Here is a 26,337-nt window from a genome sequence, read left to right on the forward strand (position 1 = left end):
CAAATCGGTAAACTTTCATTAACTATAAGATTTAAAACTGCAAACGGTAAACGGTAATTTTCATTCACAAAATCACTTAAACACCCACCGCTCACTGCTCATGTAACCTGAGGGCCTACCGCGAACCACGTTCGACGTGTTGCCTCTCTGTCGCACTGTAAATTCGTACGTTAGCGTGACAGGGAGGCAACACGTCGAACGTGGTTTGCTGTAGGCCTTCTGATTTCTGAGTGCTGCCAGCAACACAAATATACCTCTGTATTCATGTGTCAAGAGCTGTCATTGTTTCGATATCTGAACCTCGTAGCATACCAGTGCTACCACTTTGTGTACATCAAATCGGTAAACTTTCATTAACAATAAGATTTGAAACTGCAAACGCCTCATTCACAAAATCACTTAAACACCCACTGCTCATGTAATAAAATAAATAACCCTAAAGTTAGATGGTTTAAATATTTACTAGCATATTTTATAAAATAACATATATAAACCTACGCAGACTTCATTATATACCTATATAAATTGACGAAATTAAAACGTTATTATTGTGATACTTATATATAAGACTGAATTCGTTATGCATGATAAACTTAAGACATGAAAATATGACATATTTATTTAACACTATTTACATTATTTAGTAATATACTAAATTATGTATATTTTGACACCATTTTACGGGAACATGTTTAAACTATAACCGCGACGATTGAACGCAGAACTAGTAATAACCCTATAGGGAATTTTCTCTGAATCTCTCACATTATACTAGTAGACAGTAGGTAGGTACCAAGAGATTTATAAGTATAATATGTACCTACGCAGTTTTAATTTTAAAACTAACTTACATATTATACTTATAAATCTTATAAATAAAATAAATCGGAATTCTGCGAAAAACTAAGAGTTTTATTAAATTATGACAACACAGCAGTGTTTGTGTAAATGATATATAATAAGCACACTACTATATAAGTGAAGATAGCTGTTGCACCTCATCTTTAGCATTTTAGATCCTCATTTCATAACTAAAAATTAAAATATGAAATGTGACTGGTTAGCGGGAACGCAGAGAAAATTCACTACAATCATTTTACACATCTGTAACATGTCAATTGTTTATAACAGAGTTTATTCTACATTTGAAATCGCTCGACGTTATTTGTATTATTTGTAATTAGAAAAATACTTTTATTTATAAGTACGTTGCGACTGCACGACGTTCCCGTAAATTGCACTCGACATCCGCACATTTAAATACAGCGGCTTACACATATATAATACAAGTTATATACAACGATTACTCGCTTCGAACGATAAGTTACCCGTGGATATTATCACATTATTTTTAATCGATTATACACTCTCATGAAATTGCATGTTTCAAAATTTGAGATAATTTTAGTCCATTCAAACAACAAATTCAATAAGTATAATTCTCAACCGCTCACATATTATGGTAAGTATTAAACAAATTGATTGAATTCACTTCTAACGGTTTACTTTGAGGGGCAGATTATTTTTCATAAGCAAGTGCGAAGAATTGATTTTTTGAAACAATAAAATAAACTTCTGAGATCGACAAATTCCTTGTCATAAATAAATGTATAGGATATTATTATTTATTACACACATTGACTAAAGCCCCATTTAGACGGTTCAAGAACTTGCATGCAATATTCCATACTCCTAACTATTTACAACAGAGTAGGTACACTGAATTCAGTCAATCGACCAAATACCGCAATGTAACGAAAATTGCATGCAAATTCTTGAACCGTCTAAATGGGGCTCACGCTCTATAAGGCTTGGGCAGTTGTGTTGTGGGTACTTAGACAACGATATATAAATATTTATGAAGACTTAAATACATAGAAAACACCCATGACTCTGGAACAAATATCCGTGCTCATCACATAAATAAATGCCCTTACCGGGATTTGAACCCAGGACCGTCGGCTCAATAGGCACCCGCCTACTACTACCGACTGCGCCAGACAGGTAGACAGGGTGTCTTATCTCATGTCTGAAAACAATTGTTGTGTATAAAATATGAATCGATTTACTAACAAAAACAGGGAAAGTGTATGTGTAATGTGTTTATAGGAAGCTTGATAATATTAATTCGGAATGTGAATCATTAAGGCGGTAAGAAAAATGACAATTCTATGAGTAGGTAAGTTCCTATAGCTTGTTACCTTAGTCGCTTCTGAACAAAATCTGCAGATGTACTCTTTCAACCGTGAGATGCGTTTGCGGCAAGAGAATTTCTGAGGCGTATCATACGATCGTCGTTCGGTTCTCTCGCGGGCAAGTTTGATACCACTGTCTGAACTACAAAATTCGAAGAACGCAAGTTCCGATATCTCCGACTTCATCACTCTCGCAATGGAGTTGGAGTTATCGACACATTGAGTGTAGGAAGTTGACAGTATCTGAGCAGGTGTCGGGTGTCTCTGGTGCGTCCCTAGGCTGCGGCTCGGCGGCTGGGACAGGCGGCGGGTCGCTTCGGGCGAGGGGGCTCTGGCGGCGGACACGCCCGCGCCGCGCGCCGTCATACCCCGTCCAGCTGGCGCACGCGCACGTCCTGCGACGCGCACATGTCGGGCGCGAACGGCAGGCACGTGAAGTACGCGCACAGGGCGCACTCGTAGGCCGGCGCCGCGTAGAACAGCGCCACCAGCGCGCACATCATGCCGCCCGCCGACACCAGGCACGCCCACACCAGCGCGATCTTCCGCCGCCTCTCGTACGGCCCGAACGTTATGAACGGCAGCAGCGCGTACGACAGGAGAAACCCGAATACGAAGCCGAACACGTGAGCGAAGTTGTCGATCCACGGGAGGAGGCCGAGCACGAACAGCGCTAGCGCGAGCCCTATGAGCTTGAGGAGCGCGCGTCGCGGATGTTTCAGGAGCGGCCACGCGCCGATCACTTCTACTATGAGGCACGCCAGCAGGCCGAAGTGAGATCCAGCCGGCCCCACCTGAAATATAACATGGTTCATTTTACAAATAAGTTTTTTTGAAGCACCTAAATATAAACTGACTGATAGTAGTTCGTGTCAGTGTTCCTGATAGTAGTAGTAACTGAGAACTTGCGATTTGCCAAAAGCGTGAAATTAAAAAAAAATGTTTAACCACAGGATTATTAAGAGTGAATTCATAAACATGTACAGTCGCCATCAGATATATCGTAGCGGCGAAGGTGTTCAAATATTTCTAAGCCGGACTAAATTTCAATCAATTATGCACACTGCAAATACCAATTATATTTTAACTTAATATAATGCCATAAACATCTTAGCACACTTTTATTCAATAATTTCTTCGCATAGGTACTTCCAGCCAAAAATATCTGATCAGAATGTCAAACGTATCTAAACAAAGGGAGTTTACAAAAATCTGCATATTTTAGGAGAATATACCTCATGTCATTGCCGTATGTCCTATAATTTGTTAGCTATTAGCTACTATACTTATTAAAATTATAACAGCCTGTGCTATGCTGCCTAGATAGGTACACTAAGGTAATCCTGACCGGGCCCGGTATCTTAGGAAAGTATCACATGAGGTGGCACTGTAGCGCCAGCGACTTACAAACAATAAGGTACAGACGCGGTTTAGCTTATCGAGGCAGCTATTACACCCCGTGTGCTGTCAGGGTACCATTGGTATCTTACCTCAGCTCTATAAGGCTCAAAGATCGCAGACGCCATATTCCCGGCGACACCGCTCCCCAGATACACCACGGCGATCCTGACCGGGCCCGCCATCTTCTCCAGGTCGCGCATGAACAGCCACTGCAGCGCCAACGACGCCGCCAAGTGGAGCAGACCGGCGTGGACGAACAGAGAGGTCCAGGCGCGGTACAGCTGGTCGGGACGTCGGCGTCGCATGAATGGAAGCATGCCGCATACGTCATCGAGGCAGGATACCTGAAACGTAAGCATTGAATGTTTAAGAATCTTGTATCATGTGAGGAGCCTAGTAACTGAATGGTCTGATGTACCCAAAAAAAAATACACAGGAATAAGAGTGTTTGCCACATGCATGCATAATGGTTTCCATAGGTACTATCGACAGAAAAAGGAACCAAGAACGCCTATATAGTACGGATAACTTTGTTCATCATAATCATCATGTTTAAAATGTAAGAAAAAAATATACCTGTGAACACAACGACGCTTCCTCGTGGAAGTAACCCTTAACAAAATCACAGTGCTCTCTCGTCGTGATGACACACTGGCCGTGCACGCCTATGCAGCACGGATGGCCGATGACTTCGCACGCCATGTGCTCGGCGGCGTGGCCCGCGCGGCCCGCCGCGGCGGAGCCGTCGATCACAGACTTGCGGCAGATCGGCCATTTTGTGATGTCGTCCGGCCATTCGTGCGGGGCTATCGAACGTGGAGCTTCGCAGAACCTGGAATGAAGTTTCAAATGTAATTCAATTTCTGCCTGTCTGTGTATTTCAAGGTATTTTAGGTAAATTGCAGTTTTTGCGTAAGATATAACTTACAGAAAAGAAAGTTTTGCTACAGCATAAACATGACAATACCTACAATAAACAATCTAGCAGACATTAAGATACACTGATGCATCAAGCGTGCTGTAAAAGTTAAAAAGGTAATGTTGACGCACTTACTTTGGATCTAGCCCACAAACAGAGCCCGATATCCGACCTCCGGGACCGGACTCACCCGACGACCATTTTTTCCACGTGGATATTGTGTTCTGAAATGTAAAATAATTATATTAAGAGAACGGTAGATACTTTTGATGCTGACTGTACTGACGCTTTATATTTCAATTAGATTTGAAGTTGGATGGAAATTTTTCCAGCCAAATACTTGCTCCTGCTAAAACCTGTCATTATTGCACGAATTTTTAATAGCTCGTATGTTAATAGGTGTCTTTACTTTGATACAGGACTAGTGATAAAAATCTATCCCACAATTAAATCATGGTTGTTTTTTAACTATGTACTAGTATATCTGTGCAAAGCGACGCTGACGAGTTGTAGGTAGGTACTATTCGTAAATAATATTACTGGAAATTTACTCACCAGACCCACCTTCGGGGTTAATCCTCTTATCTGAAGGGTAAGCATGAACAGAAATGCAAATTTCAAAACTATTTTACTTATGACAAATACGACTAAGTATACATAGGTAAATAGCATATGATTGAGGGAATACGTCAATATTTTTTTGTAATAGCATGATGATGATAAATTAAATAACAACTTGGTTCAGGTAATAACAGTGACTTTTTTCTATGAATCCATACAAGTCGAATAGTGTGTTGTATGTATGTCCTATACCTGTCTGTTGACTAACTCTTTCTTTATTCATCGCCCGGTAGGTGACGCTTTTAGCTAGCTAAAGTTTTCTTACAACTACAAAATTATGCCTTAACATTGACATCTTAAATCTAGAAAAATCAAACAAACACTACTTTTTCTACTGTTGAATGGAAGACTTCACACAGCCAGGTATATACATATACGATAAAGGAATACACCTTTATCGTATACACCTTTACACCTTCCTATAGATACACCTTTATCGTATGCAAGCTGTGTCAGACTCTGTTGTTGCGTCAATCCTCGCGTAGAGAGCAAACTTGAACCTTGCCCCCTAAATGTATGCAAATACCTAATTTGAAGTTTACTCACCGAACAATCGGCCTTGGATGACTGTACACAGCCAGAATCGTCGTTTCGTATGCAGCACGCCGTGTCGCGTTCTCTTCTCGCTGATGCTGCTATCGCGCGCGCTATCCTAGCGTCCCTCCTCATGCAAGGGGCGAATTTAGCACCTAAGTGTATAAGGTCTGCCGCTCGCGGCCCGAGCCAGAAGGATGCTGGCTCTTCCCATTCAACCTGGAATTAATATTAATTTGCCTTTAAGATGTGCTTTTATACTCATGCTCGGTAGTGTTGGCACTTAAATAATAAAACACTATACAGATACTAGTACGTCTACCATCAGTTTTTACATTGACATATACGCTCACGTCTACGTAATTTACTTTCTATGCATCTCGCTCGTACTCGCATATTAGTGCAAGCGAGATGTACAGAAAGTAAATTACGTAGACGTGAGCGTTATGTCAATGTCAAAACTGATGGTAGAGGCTTAGGTCAGTGACGGGCAGTTCATTTTTAGGGTTCTGTACCTCAAAAGGAAAAAATGGAACCCTTATAGGATCACTCGTGCGTCTGTCTGTCTGTCCGACCATTCCCCCCCTCCCCTTTATCTCCAAAACTACTGGGTCTAACATTTTGAAAAAAATACACAAAATAGTTCTTTACCTATACAGGGTGAGTCAGGAGACGTGAGCAGGACTAACACTGCGCATTTCGTAAATTATAAGCAACTGTTTCGTATCAGTATTAGTGAGTTTAACATTAATTTTCTAGTCGTGTTGAAAAAAAAATATTATTTTATTTACGACATGCATGGTCACCCTAAAGTTAGAATACTAAACTACCGATATTCTGTGTCAAATTGAATGTCATCACTGTCATCACGGTCTGGTTACTTTTGAAAACTCGTAACTCACTCAAGTTTGACAGTTTATTTTCGTCGTAATCAAAATGCTGTCATTACGGTTAAAGAGGTTTTATGTGTATTAATTAGGTGTTGTAGGGTGACCATGATTGTAGAGAATTAAATTTGCCCTCACCAAAAAGTTAAAAAATAGGAAAGTGTAGTTGTTTCACCTAAATACGACGGTGATCGATCAATTATCAGTTACTGAGTGTGCAGGATTAGTCCTGCTCACGTCTCATGAATCACCCTGTAGATGACAGGAAAACTTATTTGAAATGTGCAGTCAAGCGTGAGTCGGACTTAATTACTTAGTTTAGTTTAATTACCTAGAACCCTTGAAACGCGAGTCCGACTCGCACTTGACCTGTTTTTGATTTTATATAAGAACAAATTTTCATCGTGCTGTCATTTATATAGTAATATTGGCGCATTTGAAGTTATGTGATAGTTCATATAGCAGGGCTATTATGTGATAGCTCAAAACAAACGATAAGAAGCATGATGGCATTTGGCCACTATTTATTGCCGAAACTGGACTTGGGGTATCATTAAACCACTTCTTTGAAATTAAGAGACCAGCGGGCTCAGCACGGTTCCATTTTTATCGACTATCACTATGCGCGTCCCTTTCGCACTTACATACTTGTTAGAACGTAACAGGCATGGTGACAAGGGATAAAAACGCGACCGTGCTAAGCCGCCTGTAAAGCGGCGAAAGCAATTATTCAATTACCTACATATTTATGTCCCGTGTACTTTGTAAATTATTCAAATGAAAATAAAGAAAAGATGCCATTTCTATGTAAATAAATTCTTACGTTAATTTTGGCCTCCTTTAATATCTGGCACAGAAAACATTTTCATTATTTATACTCGTACTTACCTACCTAAAAGAGCGCGAATTAAGAACTTTTAATTAGCAGGAGTGTAAGCGAAAAAAATACGAATCTTATTTGATGTTACAATTCACATAAAGCTTTCAAGAAAATATTAAACTTAAATTTTAAAACACATTATTTACTTATCTCTGCCGACTTTCAAATAAAATGTAAATGTTTTTCAATGTTCATCCTTTTGTCTTACACGATGCCTGTCTCTCTGTATACATTAATCGTCAAGTCCAGGTATTTTTTCTCTTGTATGTATAATAAGTATCTCTGTCAAACCGGCTCGCCCATAGCCTATTAACCCTAGAGTGCTCGCGCTATGAGCATTTTGCCGCCCTCGGCGAAAAAACTGTGATTACTTGAAAACGGTTCGTTTGTCAAGGCCATGCGTCCTAGTAGCTGCCCCCCCGTTCTTTAGTTCTCTATTTGCCAAATTTGGAGAAATTTCGTGCGTGGTTGACTGCAGGAAGCAAGTGTTGCTGCCGCTGTGTCGCGTACGGCGGCAAATTGCTCACCGCGCGACTACTCACGTAAGTAAAATTTGGAGTCCGTTTTTTTTTCTTAAGTCAAAATATTAATAGTTTTTATTAAGGTTAATATTGTTTTGGTATTAACAAAGTAAAAATAATAGATAATATTATTTTTTGATGAGGAGATTATATTCAGGTGGAGAAGATACATTATTTGTACTATGCCCGTCCATGGAAAATAGAAGGTCCAAAAAGAGCACAATATAAGTGCAAAGTTACTGTGCAACATACATTGTATACCCATGTAACAGGACTGATTTGCTAAAATATATATAGAAGATAATCAAAACGTTTAATTTTGTTAAAAATATCAATATTTCGTTATTTTACGTAAGCTAAGGCAAAGGCCGTGTTAAAATTCGAAAAATTTTACCTAAGATTTCCTGATTTTTTTTTTAATATACTATCAAAGACATATGTAACTTCGTATAAGACGAATAAAGTCTAAGGAAAAAACGTGCCTCGGAATTCAAGTAAAAGTCATACTCGAATAGATGCCGCACACACCTTTAGCCTATCCTCGGCTAGATGGCGTGACGACACCGTTTCATATTTAACAATTTTAACACATAGATATCAGTGAATGAACATGGATCAAAATGATATAAAAATAATAAAATAATTTATCCATATATATACATTTTTTGATAACTTTATACGTTTTCATTTTGAGTTTTAGTCGTGTGTCAATAGATGGCAGTAAATTTACAGTGACTACAAAATTTACAATGACAGGACCCCTCTATACTATCTATTCTTTTTGATACTATGAAGTATAAAATTATAACACAAGTTACCTTTTCTAATAGTATTTGATTCATTTTATCCCATAAAAATTATTAGAAAATCATTTAGTTATCATATTAAACAAAAAAAACTGTTAATTAAAGGCGGCAAAATGCTCCCTACGCGAGCACTCGGGTTACACGGAGTGGCGCGACTACTCTAGGGTTAATAATTATTTTGTACCAACGTGGGAGTGGTTCTAGCCTTAATATATTTATCACTAACCTCATTCGAACTGCAAAAATTTGAACTCGATTAGATATTAAGTGACATTATACATTTATTAGTATTTTTTTTATACCTAAAAGCCTAGAGTATCCCACTGCTGGGCAAAGGCCTCCCTCCTCCCTTTCCGCGTATCCCGGACTTGACCCGTCTCCCACCAGTTCCTGTCAAAGGAGTCGAGGTCATCTCGCCAACGCCGTCGATTTTTGCCGCGACCTCGGGTTCGATTTTGTAGGGCCCAATTTTGGTATTAGCATGGATTAAATATTATATTAAAGCGGGTAAATCCATAATGACAGTTTAAGATGATATTTTGGAAGTTTTAACGAGGATAATGATATAAGTACCGACTTGTTAAGACTGGAACCACGCCCACGTTAGAACAAAACTTCGCATTAAGAAACAAAGGAGAATAAAAGAAGGAGGTAAGGGTAAAGTAATATAAAAATGTATAAATAAAACCATGTTATGAGCGAAAACATATATTTACAAAAGTACTAAACCGCCTACATATTTCTATATACTTTGGATTTAGTGACCATGATTGTAGAGAATTAAATTTGCCCTCACCAAAAAGTTAGAAAATAGGAAAGTGTAGTTGTTTCACCTAAATACGACGGTGATCGATCAATTATCAGTTACTGAGTGTGCAGGATTAGTCCTGCTCACGTCTCATGAATCACCCTGTAGATGACAGGAAAACTTATTTGAAATGTGCAGTCAAGCGTGAGTCGGACTTAATTACTTAGTTTAGTTTAATTACCTAGAACCCTTGAAACGCGAGTCCGACTCGCACTTGACCTGTTTTTGATTTTATATAAGAACAAATTTTCATCGTGCTGTCATTTATATAGTAATATTGGCGCATTTGAAGTTATGTGATAGTTCATATAGCAGGGCTATTATGTGATAGCTCAAAACAAACGATAAGAAGCATGATGGCATTTGGCCACTATTTATTGCCGAAACTGGACTTGGGGTATCATTAAACCACTTCTTTGAAATTAAGAGACCAGCGGGCTCAGCACGGTTCCATTTTTATCGACTATCACTATGCGCGTCCCTTTCGCACTTACATACTTGTTAGAACGTAACAGGCATGGTGACAAGGGATAAAAACGCGACCGTGCTAAGCCGCCTGTAAAGCGGCGAAAGCAATTATTCAATTACCTACATATTTATGTCCCGTGTACTTTGTAAATTATTCAAATGAAAATAAAGAAAAGATGCCATTTCTATGTAAATAAATTCTTACGTTAATTTTGGCCTCCTTTAATATCTGGCACAGAAAACATTTTCATTATTTATACTCGTACTTACCTACCTAAAAGAGCGCGAATTAAGAACTTTTAATTAGCAGGAGTGTAAGCGAAAAAAATACGAATCTTATTTGATGTTACAATTCACATAAAGCTTTCAAGAAAATATTAAACTTAAATTTTAAAACACATTATTTACTTATCTCTGCCGACTTTCAAATAAAATGTAAATGTTTTTCAATGTTCATCCTTTTGTCTTACACGATGCCTGTCTCTCTGTATACATTAATCGTCAAGTCCAGGTATTTTTTCTCTTGTATGTATAATAAGTATCTCTGTCAAACCGGCTCGCCCATAGCCTATTAACCCTAGAGTGCTCGCGCTATGAGCATTTTGCCGCCCTCGGCGAAAAAACTGTGATTACTTGAAAACGGTTCGTTTGTCAAGGCCATGCGTCCTAGTAGCTGCCCCCCCGTTCTTTAGTTCTCTATTTGCCAAATTTGGAGAAATTTCGTGCGTGGTTGACTGCAGGAAGCAAGTGTTGCTGCCGCTGTGTCGCGTACGGCGGCAAATTGCTCACCGCGCGACTACTCACGTAAGTAAAATTTGGAGTCCGTTTTTTTTTCTTAAGTCAAAATATTAATAGTTTTTATTAAGGTTAATATTGTTTTGGTATTAACAAAGTAAAAATAATAGATAATATTATTTTTTGATGAGGAGATTATATTCAGGTGGAGAAGATACATTATTTGTACTATGCCCGTCCATGGAAAATAGAAGGTCCAAAAAGAGCACAATATAAGTGCAAAGTTACTGTGCAACATACATTGTATACCCATGTAACAGGACTGATTTGCTAAAATATATATAGAAGATAATCAAAACGTTTAATTTTGTTAAAAATATCAATATTTCGTTATTTTACGTAAGCTAAGGCAAAGGCCGTGTTAAAATTCGAAAAATTTTACCTAAGATTTCCTGATTTTTTTTTTAATATACTATCAAAGACATATGTAACTTCGTATAAGACGAATAAAGTCTAAGGAAAAAACGTGCCTCGGAATTCAAGTAAAAGTCATACTCGAATAGATGCCGCACACACCTTTAGCCTATCCTCGGCTAGATGGCGTGACGACACCGTTTCATATTTAACAATTTTAACACATAGATATCAGTGAATGAACATGGATCAAAATGATATAAAAATAATAAAATAATTTATCCATATATATACATTTTTTGATAACTTTATACGTTTTCATTTTGAGTTTTAGTCGTGTGTCAATAGATGGCAGTAAATTTACAGTGACTACAAAATTTACAATGACAGGACCCCTCTATACTATCTATTCTTTTTGATACTATGAAGTATAAAATTATAACACAAGTTACCTTTTCTAATAGTATTTGATTCATTTTATCCCATAAAAATTATTAGAAAATCATTTAGTTATCATATTAAACAAAAAAAACTGTTAATTAAAGGCGGCAAAATGCTCCCTACGCGAGCACTCGGGTTACACGGAGTGGCGCGACTACTCTAGGGTTAATAATTATTTTGTACCAACGTGGGAGTGGTTCTAGCCTTAATATATTTATCACTAACCTCATTCGAACTGCAAAAATTTGAACTCGATTAGATATTAAGTGACATTATACATTTATTAGTATTTTTTTTATACCTAAAAGCCTAGAGTATCCCACTGCTGGGCAAAGGCCTCCCTCCTCCCTTTCCGCGTATCCCGGACTTGACCCGTCTCCCACCAGTTCCTGTCAAAGGAGTCGAGGTCATCTCGCCAACGCCGTCGATTTTTGCCGCGACCTCGGGTTCGATTTTGTAGGGCCCAATTTTGGTATTAGCATGGATTAAATATTATATTAAAGCGGGTAAATCCATAATGACAGTTTAAGATGATATTTTGGAAGTTTTAACGAGGATAATGATATAAGTACCGACTTGTTAAGACTGGAACCACGCCCACGTTAGAACAAAACTTCGCATTAAGAAACAAAGGAGAATAAAAGAAGGAGGTAAGGGTAAAGTAATATAAAAATGTATAAATAAAACCATGTTATGAGCGAAAACATATATTTACAAAAGTACTAAACCGCCTACATATTTCTATATACTTTGGATTTAGTGACCATGATTGTAGAGAATTAAATTTGCCCTCACCAAAAAGTTAAAAAATAGGAAAGTGTAGTTGTTTCACCTAAATACGACGGTGATCGATCAATTATCAGTTACTGAGTGTGCAGGATTAGTCCTGCTCACGTCTCATGAATCACCCTGTAGATGACAGGAAAACTTATTTGAAATGTGCAGTCAAGCGTGAGTCGGACTTAATTACTTAGTTTAGTTTAATTACCTAGAACCCTTGAAACGCGAGTCCGACTCGCACTTGACCTGTTTTTGATTTTATATAAGAACAAATTTTCATCGTGCTGTCATTTATATAGTAATATTGGCGCATTTGAAGTTATGTGATAGTTCATATAGCAGGGCTATTATGTGATAGCTCAAAACAAACGATAAGAAGCATGATGGCATTTGGCCACTATTTATTGCCGAAACTGGACTTGGGGTATCATTAAACCACTTCTTTGAAATTAAGAGACCAGCGGGCTCAGCACGGTTCCATTTTTATCGACTATCACTATGCGCGTCCCTTTCGCACTTACATACTTGTTAGAACGTAACAGGCATGGTGACAAGGGATAAAAACGCGACCGTGCTAAGCCGCCTGTAAAGCGGCGAAAGCAATTATTCAATTACCTACATATTTATGTCCCGTGTACTTTGTAAATTATTCAAATGAAAATAAAGAAAAGATGCCATTTCTATGTAAATAAATTCTTACGTTAATTTTGGCCTCCTTTAATATCTGGCACAGAAAACATTTTCATTATTTATACTCGTACTTACCTACCTAAAAGAGCGCGAATTAAGAACTTTTAATTAGCAGGAGTGTAAGCGAAAAAAATACGAATCTTATTTGATGTTACAATTCACATAAAGCTTTCAAGAAAATATTAAACTTAAATTTTAAAACACATTATTTACTTATCTCTGCCGACTTTCAAATAAAATGTAAATGTTTTTCAATGTTCATCCTTTTGTCTTACACGATGCCTGTCTCTCTGTATACATTAATCGTCAAGTCCAGGTATTTTTTCTCTTGTATGTATAATAAGTATCTCTGTCAAACCGGCTCGCCCATAGCCTATTAACCCTAGAGTGCTCGCGCTATGAGCATTTTGCCGCCCTCGGCGAAAAAACTGTGATTACTTGAAAACGGTTCGTTTGTCAAGGCCATGCGTCCTAGTAGCTGCCCCCCCGTTCTTTAGTTCTCTATTTGCCAAATTTGGAGAAATTTCGTGCGTGGTTGACTGCAGGAAGCAAGTGTTGCTGCCGCTGTGTCGCGTACGGCGGCAAATTGCTCACCGCGCGACTACTCACGTAAGTAAAATTTGGAGTCCGTTTTTTTTTCTTAAGTCAAAATATTAATAGTTTTTATTAAGGTTAATATTGTTTTGGTATTAACAAAGTAAAAATAATAGATAATATTATTTTTTGATGAGGAGATTATATTCAGGTGGAGAAGATACATTATTTGTACTATGCCCGTCCATGGAAAATAGAAGGTCCAAAAAGAGCACAATATAAGTGCAAAGTTACTGTGCAACATACATTGTATACCCATGTAACAGGACTGATTTGCTAAAATATATATAGAAGATAATCAAAACGTTTAATTTTGTTAAAAATATCAATATTTCGTTATTTTACGTAAGCTAAGGCAAAGGCCGTGTTAAAATTCGAAAAATTTTACCTAAGATTTCCTGATTTTTTTTTTAATATACTATCAAAGACATATGTAACTTCGTATAAGACGAATAAAGTCTAAGGAAAAAACGTGCCTCGGAATTCAAGTAAAAGTCATACTCGAATAGATGCCGCACACACCTTTAGCCTATCCTCGGCTAGATGGCGTGACGACACCGTTTCATATTTAACAATTTTAACACATAGATATCAGTGAATGAACATGGATCAAAATGATATAAAAATAATAAAATAATTTATCCATATATATACATTTTTTGATAACTTTATACGTTTTCATTTTGAGTTTTAGTCGTGTGTCAATAGATGGCAGTAAATTTACAGTGACTACAAAATTTACAATGACAGGACCCCTCTATACTATCTATTCTTTTTGATACTATGAAGTATAAAATTATAACACAAGTTACCTTTTCTAATAGTATTTGATTCATTTTATCCCATAAAAATTATTAGAAAATCATTTAGTTATCATATTAAACAAAAAAAACTGTTAATTAAAGGCGGCAAAATGCTCCCTACGCGAGCACTCGGGTTACACGGAGTGGCGCGACTACTCTAGGGTTAATAATTATTTTGTACCAACGTGGGAGTGGTTCTAGCCTTAATATATTTATCACTAACCTCATTCGAACTGCAAAAATTTGAACTCGATTAGATATTAAGTGACATTATACATTTATTAGTATTTTTTTTATACCTAAAAGCCTAGAGTATCCCACTGCTGGGCAAAGGCCTCCCTCCTCCCTTTCCGCGTATCCCGGACTTGACCCGTCTCCCACCAGTTCCTGTCAAAGGAGTCGAGGTCATCTCGCCAACGCCGTCGATTTTTGCCGCGACCTCGGGTTCGATTTTGTAGGGCCCAATTTTGGTATTAGCATGGATTAAATATTATATTAAAGCGGGTAAATCCATAATGACAGTTTAAGATGATATTTTGGAAGTTTTAACGAGGATAATGATATAAGTACCGACTTGTTAAGACTGGAACCACGCCCACGTTAGAACAAAACTTCGCATTAAGAAACAAAGGAGAATAAAAGAAGGAGGTAAGGGTAAAGTAATATAAAAATGTATAAATAAAACCATGTTATGAGCGAAAACATATATTTACAAAAGTACTAAACCGCCTACATATTTCTATATACTTTGGATTTACTTTAAATCTGGAACCCGTTTCAGATTTTCTATTCTTATTCTGAAATAGGGAATATTAGGCAAAGCTCTGCGTAGGTGGCACCTTTGTGGCACATACAGTAAACAAACCACATTGACACACGTCAATCACATGGCCTACCGCGAGACAAGAAAATCGAAATTTCGTTATCTAATCTTTCTATCACTCTTGCATATTCGAGTGATAAAGAGGCAGATAACTAAACTAAATTTCGATTTTCGCGTTTACCGGTAGGCCCTTGTTAACAAACCGCCTTGATGCATCAATGTCATATTTTATTGTCTGTGAAAACTTGTCAAAAACAGTTTAAGGCACAGTATGTATAAGTTAGTCTATGTATTTACTGAGTCGGTAGTGCTGCACTCTGGCGGCAGGACATTGCAGTAATATCCCCTATTGCAAGGGCCCAACGTTTTCTGTTCTCTTTCACGGCGCAGCAACTAGTATCATTTCTCTCTCCTCGCTCTTTTAGAAATGCCGTTTGTCAAAAAAGGACAACCATATTGTTGACAAGATGGACTTCAAATCAAGTGTTGCCTTTTTTGATGCGCCCAGGCTGTGTATGTGTGCGTAAAAGCGTATATGTGTGCTCTTTTAGGGATGTGAAAATGAAAAGTCGATTTTAATCATGTTAGATATCGATAAACGCTACACAGCGGACCGAAATAGCGATTAATTGAAGCTTCAATATCTTCGTTAAACATGAACGTAATTGAAATGCTAATGGATAATGAATATATTATAATGTAATAAAATAATTCAATTATTGCGTAACACATATTTTAGTAGGTATTTATGTATTTTAATTAAATATCTGAACTTTCCCTTGGTTCCCTGCTGGGGCGTGACGATAAAATTGTGATCTGATAACCACGATAAAGAATAAAAGCGTTTTTGTTCATTTTAGGTATCGTTAAACCTTTGAAGTAAAATTAAAATTGCAAGAAATGTCGATAGTTTATCGATATGACTTTATCGACATGGCTACATCAAGGTGGGCCTCATTGTTAATCGTACACTAAACAAAAGTGGCAACAGTGACAGTTCGCTGAGACGGGATCTCTATATATTAAATCTATGCCCTATTGTTATGGATTTGATCGGTCAACTGTCAACAGTGACATTTTTCGATCCATACTTAAATGTCACTTTTGACAACTGACGTCCAAAACCATAATAGGTTTAAGACAAGCATTTGAAATCAAAATAGGGCTCCTGACTTCTTGTAGCTTTTTTAAATTAAAAATATGTTATTCATAAGATGTCTACACGACGTGTAGTCAAAATGGCGGATTTCAAATAAGGTAAACATTAACATCACCTCATGAAATATTCGGAACAAGTACCACAGATCCAACTTTAGCGTACGTTCTCACTTAATAAAGATAATATAGTTGTTACTTAATAAAGTTCACTGAACATGGCATGAATTTAAAGCAATATTTCGGTGACTTACTTACGAACTTGTTCGAGGTTTACCCGACATTAGGTACTTGAAAATTAGACTATTGTACTGATAAGATAATACCTATATGTACAGTATTACGTAGACAGAGTAGCAAATAGACGCTCTTAGTTACCTCCAAAAGCATCACAAGCGCGTTAACGTCAACGATCAATTAAGTTAAGTAATAAACAAAGAAAAACCGACTTCAAAAACTATAAAATAAAATCCCTATAATTTAAACGCAAGTATCGCCTATTAGCACCTATGTTTACTTACTTAGTTACGCTTAGTTCTGGTTAAGCCGCTGACCACTTTATATGTAGGTACTTTGATTGAAGAAAACAATCAAAACTAATTTCAACTTAATTTAATTATCCGAATCAAGTACAGTCGAAGTCAAAGATATATTTACTCTTTTTGCCTTATTACAAAGGAGTAGGGTGCAAAAGTGTAAACATATTTTTGACGTCAACTGTACATATTCATATCAGACACGTATATGATATCACTCGAACGAGAATTCATAAATTCGATAATTCACCTCGTAATATTGACCTCGTAGTAAGTAGACCTATACGTTAGGTACTCGAATTGAAAAGGTCAATTTCACAGTTTCATTTTATATTAACTTGGTTTTCATTAAAGTTAGTAGGCACACAAATTGCCTCATCATAACCTATAAAAATGATTGGATACCAGGTAGATCACCTCACATTCATTACATTATTAGACTTGCCTCTGTTCGCTTCAATCCGAAAGATTGTTAAGCGGCAAAAACTGAGAGACAAAGGGACTCCTCACAAAGCCTGTGTGACCTATATACCGGGCTGGCTTAATACCCTTACTTTGTATCGCGACGCCCTCTCGTGTCTTTCACCTGCTAATTTCCACATTACGATTGTGCTTTATGTCTGTACATGTCTGTACATAGTTTAGAAAATCGGGTCATGAGTTTTATGTCATGCTTACGCTTGTTTTGTAGTCTGGATGCTTTAGTTAATATCTGTGGAAATCTTATACAAAGCCGCATAGTTCCAAGCTTAACAAATGTCTAAGTAACAACGATGTACATATTATTTTTACGCATTGGTAACGATATAGGACAAAGTCAAGGCTTAAAAACAAAATCTTTCATTGTTTTTTATTTGACGACGTTTATTTTAAACCGCTAAGTTTCCTGGCAGAATCACTACTAACATGACTAATATTTTTCAATATGATTCCACCGTGACATCTACCTCTCCTTTCAAATCCAAGGATAAACCCATAAAGTAACATGCATTGCAAAGGACTGACCTGATTACCTCTACAAAATAGCTTTTTACCCGTGGGGGTAATTTCTCCTAAGGTAAGCCCCAAAAACTAGAATAACGGTGGTATTATGGTAGCCACGGCGGGTTTAAATCAACAAATAGCTACCCATTCGGCTTGTACATATTCTTGTAGAGCCAGCCTACGCCTCGAAGAACATAAAATAAGTTAGGTTCTTAACCACCGTAATCAAAGTTCTACCTGAGTATGAAAAAAAGGTAAGCTTAGTATGGCTATCGATGGAGTTATAGTTTCATGAGTCTATATTTTTATCATCATCATTATTCTTGAGTGCCTAGCTCTTGTCGGTGGAGTAATCGCCATTCCGTTCTTCTCTCTGCCACTGTTTTGAGCTCCTGATACGTCACTACGTTTTATTTATAATATATTTTTATATATAAGTATTAATAGGTACGGCTCAAAATTAAGCAGTCATCACAACACAAAGAGCGAAGGCGGTAATGAATCCCCAGGGAAAATATTATGCATTGTCTTCTAAGCGCCGTCTAAGGCATTAATCCGTAGGGGCGTGTTCTCTAAAAGCTTTGCGTCATTTAAGCTTATTATATGGTCGCGTCAAAGAAACCGAATCCTGGAGATGACTTTTGTCACTGTAAAGGCTACAGTAGATAAGCTAACATAAGAGAAATTTAAAGAGGAGAACCTTAAAGATTAATATAGCTGTAGTGGCTATTTGAATCTTTAAAAACAATCCACTAGGAACCTTATATATAAGTATAAAATTATAAAAAAGAGACTGTTAAGCTACTTTGACTTTAAGAGGAATTTAAAAAATAACAGCTTTTTTTAACAGTAAGTAGTTACATTGAATACCATGTGAACTCATTTTCATCTGACTTTCAAAAATAAGGAGAATCTGAAGTCGAGTATATTTTAGTGCCAGTCTTATATAATTAACTTTAAACATAATCGCTTATTTTGACGTAAACATCCTGACATGACGTGACTAAAATAAATATAGTTGTACAATTTGATAAAACATAGTTGGCAGTTAATTCATTGTAGCGGTGGTATTAGAAAAAAACAATTGACGACTTGTTTCCACTTCCATTTTTCGTATTCACCTGTAAAAACTACTGCTACATGCATAGCATGTTTCAAAAATGATATTTCAAAAAAGAAGACAATTTTTTGTTACTATCATGACTCATAACAATTTTATAATGACTATAATATAATCACCTGTTGCAAACTCAAGCTCTTCACGAGCACTTGTCCGGAATGCGTGTGCCGGCCGAAGCCGACGGGCCCGAAGCCGTAGCACAGCAGGCTCAGCAGCAGCACCAGCGTCTGCACCGTGCTGACCCACCACGTGAAGTACGGCCGGTAGTCTGTGAGCTCGTCCAACTGCTGCGCGACGTCCTCTTGCCGCGTCACGGATTTGCGGAGCGACCGTCTGGAATGAGGGAAAGGTATGCTGAGTATTAGGTTAACAGAGTGTGTTGACAAAACAGTTAATATTACCATAACTGAACTGTATCTGGATTGCAAGATTCTCATTTAAGTGCGTGGGGGACCGAGCTTTGCTCGGAAAACATATAAAAACTAAAAAACGCGCGTATACAAGATAAGATAAGATATTCACCATTATATTGCTATGGTACCTTTATTTCGATAATAATTTAAATTATTTTTATTTTTAATAGTTACCTCTAATATTAGAGTTTGTTATTGGGGTACCTAGGTAAATAAAATTGGAGTTTGTTCTTGGGGTAGGTAAATAAATAAATAGTATATTTTAGTGTAAACATAATCTAAATTTGAACCTACTACAGTCAAATAAACGTTTAGTACTTTAGACGTAGGTAAACTTTAACTGAATAAAGAATGCCTTACTACCCATACGTATCCGACAATAAATGATATACCTATATGTATGTTACTGTAAAAGACCGAAGTACAGCAAAACCTAGGTTTTACCGGTAAATCCTAGTTTTTACCGATGCCGATCGGTAAAAGCCCGAAATGTTAAATCTTACTAGTTTACTTCGGACTTTTACCAACACCGATATGGTAAATCCTAGGTCTTACCACGGCGACCGGTAAAGTTTGAACCATGCACTGATTCCTGAGATTATTAGATGATAATTTTTAAGAAAAAAAACCGACTTCTATGGGGCCCGATGAAAGATTATGGTAGATGGTGCACTATGTAGAAAATAGTAGAAGAGCCGGCCGCAAATTTTCTAACCGACTTGATACCACGATGAAATGCACAATGGTTTCCCATAAAAGTGATGCTAAGACCGAATTCGATAGTCTGCCACGGCGGAACTTGCCGAAAGTACGAAAAAGAAGGCCACTTCCGGTGCGAAAAAAGGGGGCTGATTTAACCCATCTGATACCGAAATAATAGTAATGGCAGCAGTTAGAAATTTACATGTAGACACAGAAAAGCGAAGTCTGCCAGTATTTTTTTTGCCGGAAGTGCTTGGCAGACGCTCTCAAAGGTGGCCACCAGGACCCCTAATTTAACCCATCTGATACCACCATGAAACCAATTCCAGTCGGTAGGTATGAACCCTCATGTCAGGAATATATAAGTCTGCCAAGGATTTTCCTGCCGAAACACCTTGGCAGACGAGATTATGTGAGCAAGGTAACCATCGGTTACCCTACACAAACCCATCTGATACCACCATGAAACCAATTCCAGTCGGTAGGTATGAACCCCCATTTTAGGAATATATAAGTCTGCCAAGGTTTTTCCTGCCGAAACACCTTGGCAGACGAGATTATAAGCAAGATGACCATCGGTTACCGTACACTAACCCATCTGATACCGCGATGAAACCAATTCCAGTCGGTAGGTATGAACCCTCATTTCAGGAATATATAAGTCTGCCAGGGCTTTTCCTGCCGAAACACCTTGGCAGACGAGATTATAAGCAAGATGACTATCGGTTACCGTACATTAACCCATCTGACACCACCATGAAACCAATTCCAGTCGGTAGGTATGAACCCTCATTTCAGGAATATATAAGTCTGCCAAGGCTTTTCCTGCCGAAACACCTTGGCAGACGAGATTATGTTAGCAAGATGTACATCAGTTACATGAAACCAATTCCAGTCAGTAGGTATGAACCCGCATTTCAGGAATATATAAGTCTGCCAAGGCTAGGTCTTACCCATACCTACATGTACACTACATTGTTTGACAAGTCCAGTCTGCCAAGTCAAGTCTGCCAAGGCCTTGGCATACTTATATATTCCTGAAATGCGGGTTCATACCTACTGACTGGAATTGGTTTCATGTAACTGATGTACATCTTGCTAACATAATCTCGTCTGCCAAGGTGTTTCGGCAGGAAAGGCCTTGGCAGACTAATATATTCCTGAAATGAGGGTTCATACCTAACGACTGGAATTGGTTTCATGGTGGTATCAGATGGGTTAGTATACGGTAACCGATGGTCATCTTGCTTATAATCTCATCTGCCAAGGTGTTTCGGCAGGAAAAGCCTTGGCAGACTTATATATTCCTGAAATGGGGGTTCATACCTACCGAAAGGAATTGGTTTCATGGTGGTATCAGATAGGTTGATGTAGGGTAACTGATGTACACCTTGCTAACATAATCTCGTCTGCCAAGGTGTTTCGGCAGGAAAAGCCCTGGCAGACTTATATATTCCTGAAATGAGGGTTCATATCTACCGACTGGAATTGGTTTCATCGCGGTATCAGATGGGTTAGTGTACGGTAACCGATGGTCATCTTGCTTATAATCTCGTCTGCCAAGGTGTTTCGGCAGGAAAAACCATGGCAGACTTATGTATTCCTAAAATGGGGGTTCATACCTACCGACTGGAATTGGTTTCATGGTGGTATCAGATGGGTTAGTGTAGGGTAACCGATGGTTACCTTGCTCACATAATCTCGTCTGCCAAGGTGTTTCGGCAGGAAAAGCCTTGGCAGACTTATATATTCCTGACATGAGGGTTCATACCTACCGACTGGAATTGGTTTCATGGTGGTATCAGATGGGTTAAATTAGGGGTCCTGGTGGCCACTTTTGAGAGCGTCTGCCAAGCACTTCCGGCAAAAAAAATACTGGCAGACTTCGCTTTTCTGTGTCTACATGTAAATTTCTAACTGCTGCCATTACTATTATTTCGGTATCAGATGGGTTAAATCAGCCCCCTTTTTTCGCACCGGAAGTGGCCTTCTTTTTCGTACTTTCGGCAAGTTCCGCCGTCGCAGACTATCGAATTCGGTCTTAGCATCACTTTTATGGGAAACCATTGTGAATTTCATCGTGGTATCAAGTCGGTTAGAAAATTTGCGGCCGGCTCTTCTACTAAAAGGAGGTAAAACCACCCACTTTTCTAGTAGCATTTCGTTTCTGTAAGGCTCGCAGTTCTAACCTAACCTAACCCACTTTTGTTCGGTTCTGTGAGGATCGCAGTTCAAACCTAACCTAACCCACTTAACGGCGCATGCGGTGCGGTGTACGGGGGTTTGAGCGGGAGGGGTTGAGAATCAGTGCATGTTCAAACTTTACCGGTCGCCGGTGGTAAGACCTAGGATTTACCATATCGGTGTTGGTAAAAGCCCGAAGTAAACTAGTAAGATTTAACATTTCGGGCTTTTACCGATCGGCATCGGTAAAACCTAGGTTTTACCTGTAAATCCTAGGTTTTGAGAATTTTGCTGGACTGCATAACTAAGTAATAAACCCCATTTTATTTTTTGCTGGAGCATAACTACAGTATTTTTTTTTGATATGGAAGAAGCTCTAAAGATACAGGGGTTATCTTCAGAAGATGGTGATAAAAAATAATTTTAAAAACATGTTCCTAACTATCCATACTAATATTATAAATGCGAAAGTGTGTCTGTCTGTCTGTCTTATACCTCTTCACGCTTAAACCGCTGAAGCTGAACCGATTTAGTTGAAATTTGGTATGGAGATAGTTTGAGTCCCGAGGAAGGACATAGATAGGGTCGTTTTTATCACAGAAATCACCCTTTAAGAGGGTGAAAAGGGGGGGTGTAAGTTTGTATGGGAAATCGTTAACCTCGGGCCGCCTAATGTACAGTAGGACGTACACTCAGTTTCGATGGAATGTCAACGTTAATTAAAAGCAAAGTAGGTAGCATTTCATTTGTCTCCTAAAATTTTCGAACAAATGAAATTCGACCTAATTGAAAATAAAATAAGATTCTAACTTCCTTGGCTATAATTTTGCATGGTGGGCGGCACGAGGATAAAAAGCAGATTGGATAAAAAATAAGCTACCCAAATTACTAACTCCACGCAGACGAAGTCGCGGGCAAAAGCTAGTAAGTAAGTCTATAATCAGTACTATACTGAATATCGTATAACCCTTAGATATCCGTACAATCATGGTTCTCTTCGTTATAATTCACATGAGTTAGCGTCCGAAGGCGTAAACAGCGGCCATAAATACTGCCATGCATCATGCCATGTCCAGGAGTTATTAATTCCAAAGCCATTACAAAACACTTTTACACGGAATTTTCTGGGTACGCAAGGGTAATGTTTAAAAAGCAGACAGGAAAATGCCAAGTTGTTTTTGAGTTTACAAAATAAAAGTTATATACATTGAAAAGTTGCATTATTTTATCTAAAAAGTAATAATTTTGGTGTATTTTGTTAACATAGTGGTAATCGACAACAAGTTTAGACATAGGCTTAGAAATTTCCTCCATATGTTCAAATTTTTGTAAGTAAAATATAAGTAATTTTTACCTAAGTACTTTATTAAAAACTTGTTTTAGTTTGTTCGCCACTATAATTGGTACCAGAAAATCTTTCATACGGAGCTACTTACGACTATCGCTGTCATACATAAAATACTTACATTTGTGTATCATACTATCCAAATATTACTTAATAATCCTTTTATATTCTTTTGAAACATGTAAAAATTCACAAATGAAAACTTTGCGACTTCGTTCAAAACCCTACATACCTAACATAAAAATTCAAACGTTCGAATATTGTGCAATTTGTAAAATTGAAGCTATTCCTATGTAAATAAAATTGAAAATAGGATAACAGAAGCTAAAGGTTGAGTTCCATTGTGCAGTTTTTCATGCATAAGTTATGAATCATTTGCAAGAGTTTTTATTTATAAATTATGCGTTTTGAACGAGCCGCACGAAAGGCGATTTATACCAGCCAGGGTTACTGTGTTGTTTTATTGAAAACCGTGAATGTATATTTTCCGCATTTAAATTTGCGTTTTCAGACATATAATTAGAGATAAACAAATACTTAACATTGCTAAACTAAAAATGGTTCGATAGTTTTTTTTATTAAATACAGCGTTTAGCACTAGAGTTTAAACCAGTTAGTATGTTAATTTAAAGCAAATTTCAATCAAGCAGATCCTTATTTCGCTAACCTTTTGCCATATTTGACCCAATTCTTACATTTTGAACCGGTGCTCGAATTTATCGATTTTCATGTTTAATTAAATAATCGGCAACTCTATGTTTGCCAGTGCTGATTAAAATCTTGTGTAAATGCTGGGCCTTTGCCTGAATTTTTAATTTTTTTGGATAATTGGTCTATGTTTTGATATTGAATATGTAGCGTTTCAGCGGTTGAGCCGACCTAACTGTTCGAAAATATTCATTATTTTTATAAATTAAAACTTTCCTAACTAAAACAAAATGTAAACCTTCTGCATAATATTGCCTTGTTATCACAGACATTGTAAATGTGAAATTACATTTAGTCTCATATTAACTCACATTTATAGACGGGTATATCGTGAATTTATTTTATTACCTTTATTTACCTACGTATCGACACAGGTTTCACTCGTCGTGGTCGCGGCTAACTGATGTCCCAGCAAAATGTTTAGCCAGCAAAACATTTGTGTGTTTCATAATTATGGCTGTCTAATATAGCTCAGCTAATACGGTTCAGATTATCCTTGAATCCATATGTCGTTGTTCTCAATGTTTTGTAGCAATATATCCTCACGCGAGTATTACAGCGTCCTTCATTAGAGTCAGACGCAGGGATCCTCGAAAATCGTAGTGCGGGGCGATATGTCACGCGTACGCGTCGCGGTGACACGTCGTTAAGGAAACAGCTTTACAAATGCGGCACTAACCCCACGAGCGCCGCGAGCAGCGACACCAGTGCGAGTAACAATTACAGTGGATCTTCTACAAATTAGGAAGAAATCTATATACACAGGGTGAAATTTTAACCACCAGCTACTCTGCGTAGTGAACAGACTTTATAGATCACACTGAACAACTTTTATTACGGGACTAATGCCAATATCGCATAAAAAAATATGGCTTTTTCATACATTCCGACTGATGTGATGCCGCTGATTTCTATAGGACAGCCAAATTTTTCCGCGATTTCGGCATTGGTTCCATACCAAAGGTTGTTCAGTATGACCTATCACTCTGCATAGTATGCTGGCTGGTGGTTAAAATTTCCCCATGTATAACTAGCTTCTGCCCGGTACTTCGTCTGCGTGAAATGATGATGATGATAACGATTGATAGACACTATCCTATATCCTTACCTGGACCTGAATCTATCCCATACAGAATTTCATCTAAATCGGTTCAGCAGTTTAAGCATAACAGACAAACAGGTTACTTACGCATTTAAGTTATTACTAGCTTCTGCTCGCGACTTTATCTGCGTGAAATTGAAGATGATGATGATTGGTAAAAAGTAGAAACTATCCTGCGTCCGACTATCTCCAAACCAAATTTCACCTAAATCCCATTTTTGTCAAAATCTCTAAGTTGATTGAAAGTGGTATGGAACCGACATTCTGTGCCTATTTATCTGTGTCATCAATGTCATCATACTTGGAGGCGCAAAGCCTGCTATGCTATTAAATAACATAATGTGTACCAATGTTTTGGTACTCTTAGGATCCTTCGCTTTGCAATGTAAATGTAATGATGAAAATGCGTGCCTATCGCTATAATACCTATTATGGTTTGAATCCACGGCCGTCTCGTAGGCACAGTTTTACGATATTTATTGATAGTGTTTAACATTCACGAAGTGCTAAGTTGAAGTCGGCATCATTCACTTTAAAATTGAGAACGGCAGCCTTAAAGACAATTAATTCTTGCGACTGCCAGTCAACTCGTAAGTAACCAATTTCAAACGTTTTGATTACTAATATATTACTGTTAAAAAATAAATTGGTTATAATTGTGAAATAGTGAAAGTTATTTCAAAACTATTTTGAAGATATAATAAGCGGAATAGGTAAACGCTACAGTTTTTAGTTGTTTAGTTTCAATTTTGACATAGGCAAACAAAT

At 37.7% G+C, this 26,337-nt stretch overlaps 1 protein-coding gene across 2 annotated transcripts in view; it reads right to left on the reverse strand.

Annotated features, from left to right (window-relative positions):
• Positions 1 to 1,800: 1,800 nt before the first annotated feature.
• Positions 1,801 to 26,337, reverse strand: part of LOC134791649 (inactive rhomboid protein 2) — a 209,609-nt gene continuing 185,072 nt past the window's right edge. Inside the window, exons 6-12 of one of the 2 annotated variants that reach the window (XM_063762719.1) lie at positions 19,235 to 19,448; positions 5,683 to 5,889; positions 5,071 to 5,100; positions 4,651 to 4,739; positions 4,173 to 4,428; positions 3,686 to 3,940; positions 1,801 to 2,989 (exon numbers count right to left, since the gene is read on the reverse strand). In XM_063762719.1, the coding sequence (XP_063618789.1) occupies positions 2,558 to 2,989; positions 3,686 to 3,940; positions 4,173 to 4,428; positions 4,651 to 4,739; positions 5,071 to 5,100; positions 5,683 to 5,889; positions 19,235 to 19,448 (1,483 nt within the window). In that variant the 3' untranslated portion in view covers positions 1,801 to 2,557. The remainder of the gene's footprint in view (positions 2,990 to 3,685; positions 3,941 to 4,172; positions 4,429 to 4,650; positions 4,740 to 5,070; positions 5,101 to 5,682; positions 5,890 to 19,234; positions 19,449 to 26,337) is intronic. The other variant, XM_063762720.1, reaches the window with a different exon arrangement.

Source organism: Cydia splendana, chromosome 6 (genome assembly GCF_910591565.1).
Source record: "Cydia splendana chromosome 6, ilCydSple1.2, whole genome shotgun sequence".
Classification (NCBI taxonomy): domain Eukaryota; kingdom Metazoa; phylum Arthropoda; class Insecta; order Lepidoptera; family Tortricidae; genus Cydia; species Cydia splendana.